Source organism: Henckelia pumila, chromosome 1 (genome assembly GCF_033568475.1).
Source record: "Henckelia pumila isolate YLH828 chromosome 1, ASM3356847v2, whole genome shotgun sequence".
NCBI classification, from domain to species: domain Eukaryota; kingdom Viridiplantae; phylum Streptophyta; class Magnoliopsida; order Lamiales; family Gesneriaceae; genus Henckelia; species Henckelia pumila.
The window spans coordinates 4,479,855-4,488,716 of NC_133120.1; the positions used below are offsets into that span (position 1 = coordinate 4,479,855).

The 8,862-nt window shown below is 36.3% G+C and overlaps 2 protein-coding genes across 2 annotated transcripts; one reads left to right on the forward strand and one right to left on the reverse strand.

Moving 5' to 3' along the window:
- Positions 1-2,026: 2,026 nt before the first annotated feature.
- Positions 2,027-2,926, forward strand: LOC140894273 (uncharacterized). The gene is made up of 2 exons (XM_073302766.1): positions 2,027-2,122; positions 2,342-2,926. Exons 1-2 carry the CDS (start codon positions 2,027-2,029, stop codon positions 2,924-2,926), a joined length of 681 nt encoding a protein of 226 aa, XP_073158867.1.
- A 2,395-nt stretch (positions 2,927-5,321) lies between these two features.
- On the reverse strand, positions 5,322-6,778 carry LOC140894289 (uncharacterized). Its single transcript, XM_073302768.1, has 2 exons — positions 6,455-6,778; positions 5,322-5,717 (listed from the first exon to the last, which is right to left on the reverse strand). The coding sequence occupies exons 1-2, from the start codon at positions 6,776-6,778 to the stop codon at positions 5,322-5,324; spliced, it is 720 nt and encodes a 239-aa protein (XP_073158869.1).
- Between the last annotated feature and the right edge of the window lie 2,084 nt (positions 6,779-8,862).

The window sequence follows — 8,862 nt, forward strand, 5'->3', positions numbered from 1 at the left end:
CCCTCGATTTATCCTCCGCATGAGCCAATGGGCCTCTGACTCATGTGGAATGGGGTCCCCCTCAGGGTCAACCCTTTTGAAAATAGAGCTTGAGAGAGTGCAAGAGCGCTGTTTGGGAGAGCAATAGCGCTATGATGAAGAGCAATTGCGCTGGATGGAGTTGTTGAAGCGCAATAGCGCTTATTCTAAACGCAGTAGCGCTGTTGGTGAGAAGCTTGGAAAATAAAAGGACAGAGGTGCATGCGCGCCCGCTCAGAAGGACTTGCGCCTCCGCGCTATCTTTTGGATTTTGAACTCGGGAGACAGTGTTCCATGCGCGCCCGCGTAGCCGCGATTATCAGATTTTAGAGTTTGATTTTGGAAGGAAACTTTGGGTTTTCTTTTCTTGGACAATTTTAGGGGCATATAAAAAAAAATATTTAGGCTCAATTTGAGAGGTTAGATGCCGCACAACATAAGAGAAATCGAGAGAGCTTGATCGTGAATTTGGAGAATAGAATTTTGGGAAAAACAACGTGAAGAGCTTCAAGAACAAATACGAGGATCGATCGACCGGACACTGACGAGCGAATATTCGGATTTGCTTTCTTTCTTTTGAACTTATTATTATTAAATTTATGTCTGGATTTATATGATTTGTGTTTATTAGAATTTAATTTTGAACTAAACTTTTATTAGTTTAGAGGGATGATGGAACCTGGTGTAAATATTTGCACGAGTTTTTAATTTTATTGGATTGAATTCCCTTAGATTAATTGTGTTTTCTAGATTTGATAGTCTTTTCAATTAATTTATCACTAATTGATTTGTTATATTTATTCGAAATCATTGCTCGGGACAGAGGATCTTGAATAGGACCATTAGAAACTACACCGTTAATTGTTTATATAGCTCGGGAGAGTATATAACGTTAATAGAGCCTTTAGGAAGAACATTGTTTTACACATATCACTAAGACTAGATTTTTAATAGGGATATTGGAATTGAATCTTAGTTGATACACATTATTTGTTGCTCGAAAGAGTGAAATAATATACTTAAGTGTTTTTGGCTATTAATTGAATGTAATTCATGAAAATATGTTAATTAGGAGTAGTTCTTGTCGAAACCAGGTGAAATTTGAACCTCTAGACCATTATTCTCTCATTGATATTTCTTGGAAATTGTGTGCGTGCTATCAAAAGTTTCTTGCTTATTTAATTTTTCTGCAAATTCCTCAAAATTTGGTTTTCTAAATAAAATTAGGACTATTTTAATTACAAGTACTTAATAATTATCAATACTACTCCTCGTGGGAACGATACTCTACTCACACTTTATTAAAACTTGACAACGTGCACCTGCGGGCACAAAACTACGCAACAAGTTTTTGGCGCCATTGTCGGAGAGTATTTTGTTGATTTTATTTTAGTCCTGCTATCAATTAGTCTAGATTTTAATTTAGAGTTTTTCTTATTTTTATTTTTAGTTACTAATTGAATTTTAATTCTTATTACTTGCAGTGTATGCGAAGATCTCATAGCGTGAATTCTCTATTGTTTGATCACTTACTTTTTAGAACTTTCTTAGAAATTACTGACACAGTAAAAATGAATGGTGCTCCTGAAGATATTATTCGCTTATGTTTGTTTCCGTTTTATCATAGGGACCAGGCGAGGAGTTGGCTACAATCACTGCCGTTGGAAAGCATAACTACATGAGAGGACATGATAGTCAAATTTTTTGCGAAGTATTTTCCACCTGCTAAGTCTACTCAGTTGAAAATCGAGATCAGCACCTTCCGGCAGATGAATTCTGAGCAATTATATGAAGCATGGGAAAGGTACAAAGATTTATTGAGACATTGTCCTAACCATAATTTTGTAGATTGAGAGCAAATAGAGTTATTCTACAATGGGTTGAACACACTACGAGGATGTTAGTGGACTCTGCGGCCGGAGGAACCATTTTTTCTAAAGATCCAATTCAGGCCTATGATATGCTGGAACATATGACCATCAATAATTTTCAATGACCGTCTGAACATATGGGAGTCAAGAAAGCTGTATATACAGTGGATCCTCTCACTTCTATATCGGCTCAGTTATCTGCTTTGACTACGCAAGTGGTTGCATTGAACAAGGTGAATGTCGCAGATTCAGCAGGTGTGTCGGTCGCCATCAAGGAATCTCATCCTCCTGAACAAGCTCAGTACATCAACCAAAGAGGTTATGGAGGCTATTGAGGAAACTCTTTCCCAATTTCTTATCATCCTGAATTGCGTAACCATGAAAATTTTTCTTATGCAAATAAGGGAGAAGGGAAGTCTTCTTTGGAGGACGTGGTTAGTACTTTTGTGTAGGAATCTGGTAAGAGGATAGCGAGAACTGAGTCTCGCATTGATATTTTGGATACGCATGTGGTCAATATGGGTGCCATGATGAAATCTATGGAGACTCAAATTGAGCAGCTGACAAATGCACTGAAAGATAATAATCGAGGTCAGTTCCCAAATAATACCGAAGTGAATCCCATTGAACAGTGCAAGGTGATAGAGTTGCGGAGTGGGAAACAAGTAGGTACTGAAGAAAGAAAACTTGAGAGTGAAACATCTGAGAGGACAAGAAATTCTGTAGTTGAAGAGAATAAAGTTGAGGAAGAAGTTGAGGAGAAGCAAAGTGAACCTGAGCCCAAACCGATGTATAAACCACCACTTCCATATCCACAGAGGTTCAAGAAAAAGGCATTGGACGAGAAGTTCTCAAAACTTTTGGAGATATTCAAAAAGATACATATCAACACCTCTTTTGCTGATGCTTTGCTGCAAATGCCAAATTATGCTAAGTTCTTGAAAGATGTGATGTCGAGAAAGCGGAAGTTGGAGGAGTTCGAGACTGTGAACTTGACTGAAGAGTACAGTGCGATATTGCAAAAGAAGCTACCATAGAAATAAAATGATCCAAGGAGTTTTACGATTTCTTGCACTATTGGTTCTTCTAATTTTAATAAAGCATTAAGTGATTTAAGAGCTAGTATTAACTTAATGTCTTTATCTATTTTCAGGAATTTAGGACTTGGCAAGGTGAAGCCCACAACAATCATGTTGCAGTTTGCCGATCGATTTATCACAAATTTACATGGAATCATCGAGGATGTTTTGGTAAAAATAGATAAATTTATCTTTTCTGCGGATTTTTTTATGTTAGATATAGAGGAGGATGGAAATTGTGGGGCCTCGGGTTGCTAATCTCAAATTAGGGCAATAAATCGAAGCTTAAATAATTAAATCAAGATCAATCAAGCAACTATAATTTTTTTAAAATGTAAACATCTCGCTCGATCAGTCAAAGTTTACCGATCGAGCGAGCAAAAATTCCCATATCTCGGGTTTGAGCAAAATTGGCATCGCTCTATCGGTAAAACTCTACCGATCGAGCGAGCAGAAAAACCAAACTTTCTGTTTTTGAAATACAGGTCTCGCTCGATCGGTCAAACTCTACCGATCTAGCGAGCACACTCTGCTCGAAAAATCAGCATAATTCTTTTGCTGTCAAAGACTATACAAATCATGTTTTCTCATCACAAATCAATAACAAATCATGCTAACTCAATACCAACACATGTATATACATAGATATCAAGTTTAAGCACAAGATTCTAGCCTTTACAACAAACTAAAAGTTCAAAGTCTTGCTAAAAGGATGAAATACAAACATGCCCAAAGTGTATCTCAAATCAACTACAACATGCTATAAATATTCTATCATGCTTGCCAAACATCTAAGGACTTCACATCAGCTACAACAACCCGAGTCCCACATCTAGACTCTCTCTCGAGCTACCCATGTCGATTCTGGCCAGCTCCTGCCCATCTGTTGTCATGCACACATACAAAACAAGACAACATCCAAAAACATCCGGTGAGAATATAATTCTCAGTATAATCAACATATACATGCGTTAAAATAAAATCATATCAACTCTAAACATTTTAACTCGAGAATAGAGTAATAAAACACACATATATATATATATAGAATTGATTCATAACACGTCATTTCCATCAAGATTCGTATACGATCTTGACATGGATATCCATCTATCGTAGTCTCACCAGACTAGAAAATAAGGTCCATCAGACCTTGGCAAGAATCAATTCATATAGCATATCATATCATATCAAATAAAGATCCACTACCTGTGATGGATCGACAACATCAATAATAAACGATAAACAAGTATGTGTTTTAACGAGATAACTCAAGAAGCTTCATTCTCGAGTTTCAAATCTCTGACTCTCGATGTTGTCTTATACCTTATTATTCTCGTTGTTCTTGAAGATTCCAATTCTAAAACACAAATCAAGAACATACATAAATCATAAGCTATTCAAACTCATCATTAATACTTCAAAGGAACACTTCAAACCTAGCTCAACTTCTTTTTCATTTCGAAGGCAGAACTCTCGAGTCGTCAAGCTTCAAAATAATCTGAAATGAAGTATAGTTAAGCTACAATCATCAGCAAAAACTCACTTAAAAGTCAGCTCAATCGGCAAGATACCAAATTGGATTCAATTCATAAACCGATGGCGTAACGACTGAAAATCGATAACCAAAACGATATCGAATTCATAACTAATCTCATATCCATGATACAACAGCAACATATCATCATAAAACAACATATCAGCAGCTACAAACTTCGAATTACATGCTGGAAATCATATCAAATACAAACATTGTCCGTTCTTCGATTCGGTTTCGATTATACAAGATATAAGAGCTCAAGAACACTTATCCAGCTCATAATCTGATTTCATCAATATTCAAATTTCGAAAAATGCTGGAAACACAATAATACTTATACCAAATCGTAGATCTCGTCGCAAGGATTCCGGAACTATGCTCGAAATTAAATTCGGATAATCGGATCAAAAGATACGAAGGTTAGAAGATCAAATCTAAAGAAGAAAGAAAGGTTCTCGGTTTCCTTGCTGCTAAGGATGGAGGAAGATGATGATACACGTTAAATACAATACTAAAACAAGTCTACAAGTCAAAAAATGACATATTTGCAATTTGGTCCCTCAAAACCTCACAATTTGCAATTCAGTCCTCGACAATCATATCAATTCAATTTCAATCATAAATAATTTACGAATATTAGAATTTAAATTCAAACTCCATATATTCTCAAATTAAATAATCTCGAATCAAAATTAAATAATTTCGGGGCTTTACATTTCTCCCCCTCTAAGACATGAGTTCGCCCTCGAATTCATAAGCAATCTGTACGCAAATAAGTAAAGAAATAACAGAAATACTGAATAAGAACTCACATCATTGAAATAAATTTGGGAACCTTTGTCTCATGTCGTCGTCAGTCTCCCATGTCGCTTCTTCAGTGCCATGTCGACTCCACTGAACTTTAACTAATGTAATAGTCTTGTTTCTGAGTTGATTTTCTTTTCGATCGAAAATATGAATCGGCTTCTCGAAATAACTCAAAGTATCATCAAGTTCAGCTTCATCAATTTGGATAATATGAGATAAATCAGGCTGATGCTTCCTCAGCATCGAAACATGGAATACATCGTGAATACCAGATAAAGCTGGAGGCAATTCAAGTCGATAAGCTAGATTGCCTATCTTATCCAGAATCTCATACGGTCCAATAAAATGTGAAGACAACTTTCCTCGCTTGCCAAATCGAATAGTACCCCTAAAAGGTGAAATCTTCAAGAATACTATGTCTCACTGCTCAAAAATCAAAGGTCGACGTCTCACGTTCGCATACTTTGCATGTCTGTCTTGAGCTGTCTTCATTCACTTTTGAATGAGTTTTACTTTGTCAGTCATCTCTCTAATCATGTTAGGACCAATATCAGGCACTTCAGTAACATCATCCCAGTACAATGGTGATCTGCACTTCTCCCATACAACGCTTCGAATGGAGTCATCTCAATACTAGTCTGATAGCTGTTGTTGTAAGAGAACTCCACGAGTGGTAACGACTCTTGCCAGTTAGTATTAAAATCAAGTACTACAGCTCTAAGCATATCCTCAAGTGTTTGAATCGTTCGTTCTGACTGTCCGTCAGTTTGAGGATGATAAGAAGTACTCAAGTTCAAACGAGTATTGCAAACTATGCCAAAAATGAGAAGTAAATTGAGGGTCATGGACAGACACAATAGACTTAGGCACACCGTGAAATCTTACCACTTCTCTGACATATATTTCTGCCATCTGATCATGTCGATATGTCATTCTGTATAGAATAATACAAGCTGATTTCGTCAACCTATCAATGATCGCCCAAATCGCATCACAGCCTCGGGATGAACGTGGTAACTTCGTCACAAAGCCATTGAAATATGATCCCATTTCCATTCAGGAATTGACAAACTCTGTAACAAACCACCAGGATTTTTTCTCTCAGCCTTCACCAGTTGGAAATTAAGTCATTTAGATACGTATTCAGTGACATCTGATTTCATTCGTTTCCACCAGTAATGATTCTTCAAATCATTATACATTTTCCTGCCACCGGGATGAATACTATATCTATTGCAATGTGCTTCTTTCAGTATCTGCTGTTTCAGATCAGAAACATTTGGAACAACAAGTCGGTTATTCACATATAAGATATCATCAACACTGACCTTATACTCGGATTGATGTCCAGACTTAACCATTCCAACTGATTTCTGAATACTCTGGTCTTTTTTCTGTGCATCCTTAATTCGAATCAATAACTCAGGCTCACCTCGAATAGCACAAACTCGAATAGGCCTCATATATTTCTCAAATTTCAATCCAGAAAGACAACAATCTTCAATCAAATGAGATACACCTACTGTAGATAAGGATAAAGCACATACCTTCCTACTTAGGGCATCTGCAGCATCATTTGACTTTCCTGGATTATATTTGATTTCTCAATAAAAGTCCTTCAACAAATCTAACCATCTTCGTTGTCTTATGTTCAATTCAGACTGCGTAAACAGATATTTCAGACTCTTATGATCAGAATAAATTTTGAACTTCTCACCGTACAAATAATGACGCCAAATCTTCAGTGCAAAGACGATGGCTGAAAATTCAAGATCATGAATTGGATATCTTGTCTCATGAGGCTTCAGCTGTCTTGAGGCATAAGCAACAACTTGATCTCGCTGCATCAGCACACATCCTAGTCCCCTGTGAGAAGAATCACAGTAAACAGTGAAATAATCAGTACCTAAAGGGATAATCAAGACTGGTGCACTCGTCAACCTCTTCTTCAATTCAATAAATCTGTCTTCATAAGCCTCTGTCCAGATAAACGGTGCATTCTTATGTGTAAGTTGAGTGATAGGTTTGGCAATTGTAAGGCCCGGGATTAATTAGAGATTAATCCGAATTTATTTAAATTTTAATCCGAGTATATTTAATTTGGGAATATTTGGAGTTTTGATTTAAATTCTAATATTCTTAAATTATTTAGGATTGAAATTGAATTAAAATAAGGGCCGAGGACCAAATTGCAATTATTGAAGAATCTAGGGACTAAATTGCAATTACTATTGAAATTTATCAGATTTGTTTTGTTGATTCAGCATGTACACGTGCATGATATTGAGAATTCAGAAGTTTTTGAAGCAGAGCCCGTCTTTCTTCCTCTTTTCCTTAGAAAGTTTGATTTTCGATTTGCCATAACTTTTGTTCCGGTTGTCCGATTTCGATTCCGAAAAGTGTTCTGGAATCCTTACGACGAGGGCTTCAATATCGTGTAAGTTTTATGCTGTGTTTTATGGATTTCGAAATCATTATGGAGCAGATATCAGATTTTTAGTTGTTGATTGTGTTCTTGCTATTGTATCGCTTCTATTTTCGAAACTGGATCAAAGTTGAATGATTGAAAGGATTGATTATGATTTGTAGCATGTATATCGATGACTATAGCTACTGATAAGATGTTTTATGACTGAGTTTTATATGATACATGCTGATATATGAATTGGAGTTACAAGTTTCAAAGTCGGGATTACGTCGGTTACCGATTTTGAATCGCTACGTCGTTTAATCGAGTTTTGGAACTATTTTGATAGCCGAATTCTGAGTTGAAGTTGTTATTAAGATATTGTAAATGTTAAAGTATGTGTCTTGTTCAATTTCAGTTGAGTTTGAAGGCTTAACAACACGAGACGCCGACTTTGAACCGAAGAAAGTTGATTGAGGTTTGAAATGGTTTTGATTGATGAAATCTTGATGGTTTTGGTTCGTTTCTGACATGATAGATTGATATGAAGTTTGATATGTGTATTTTGATTGTATATTTCAGATTTGAAGAGTTCAGAATCGAATTAAACGAAGGTATAATGACGACATCGCGAAGTAGGGACTTTGAAACTCAAGAATGATTATCTTTGAGTTGGCCCGTAAAAATCACTTACTTGTTTATGTTTTGATTTGATTGTGGTGTTGTCGATCCATCTCAGGTAGTGGATCTTTAAATTTGAGTTGATATGATGTTATATTGAATTGATTCTAAGCCAAGGTTGCGGTTAACCTTATTTGCGAGTCGTTTACGAATTCGTTAGATGGATATCCATGTCAAGATCATTTATGAATCTTGATGGCTTCGAAGTTATATGAATCAATTCGTATTTAAAGCGTTTGAGTACTCTATTTGTTGAGTCGAGTTTTAAATAGAGTTAATATGATTTATTTAACGCTTTCGATATGTTGGTTATACTAAGATTTGTATCTCACCGGAGTTTATCCGGCTGTTGTCTTGTTTTGTATGTGTGCATGACAACAGAGAGGGCAGGAGCTAATCATCGACGTCATTGACAGCTGGGAGAGAGTCTAGCACGTGAGGACTCGGGTTGTAGATGAT

Excerpts from the sequence above, each read along its gene's own strand:
- LOC140894289 (XM_073302768.1), bottom strand. The coding sequence starts at position 6,778 with ATGAGGCCTATTCGAGTTTGTGCTATTCGAGGTGAGCCTGAGTTATTG. Across the intron at positions 5,718-6,454 it reads AATCAGATGTCACTGAATAC|ATTTCACCTTTTAGGGGTAC; the intron begins GTATCTAAATGA and ends GTATTCTTGAAG.
- LOC140894273 (XM_073302766.1), top strand. The coding sequence starts at position 2,027 with ATGGGAGTCAAGAAAGCTGTATATACAGTGGATCCTCTCACTTCTATA. Across the intron at positions 2,123-2,341 it reads AAGTGGTTGCATTGAACAAG|GAATCTGGTAAGAGGATAGC; the intron begins GTGAATGTCGCA and ends ACTTTTGTGTAG.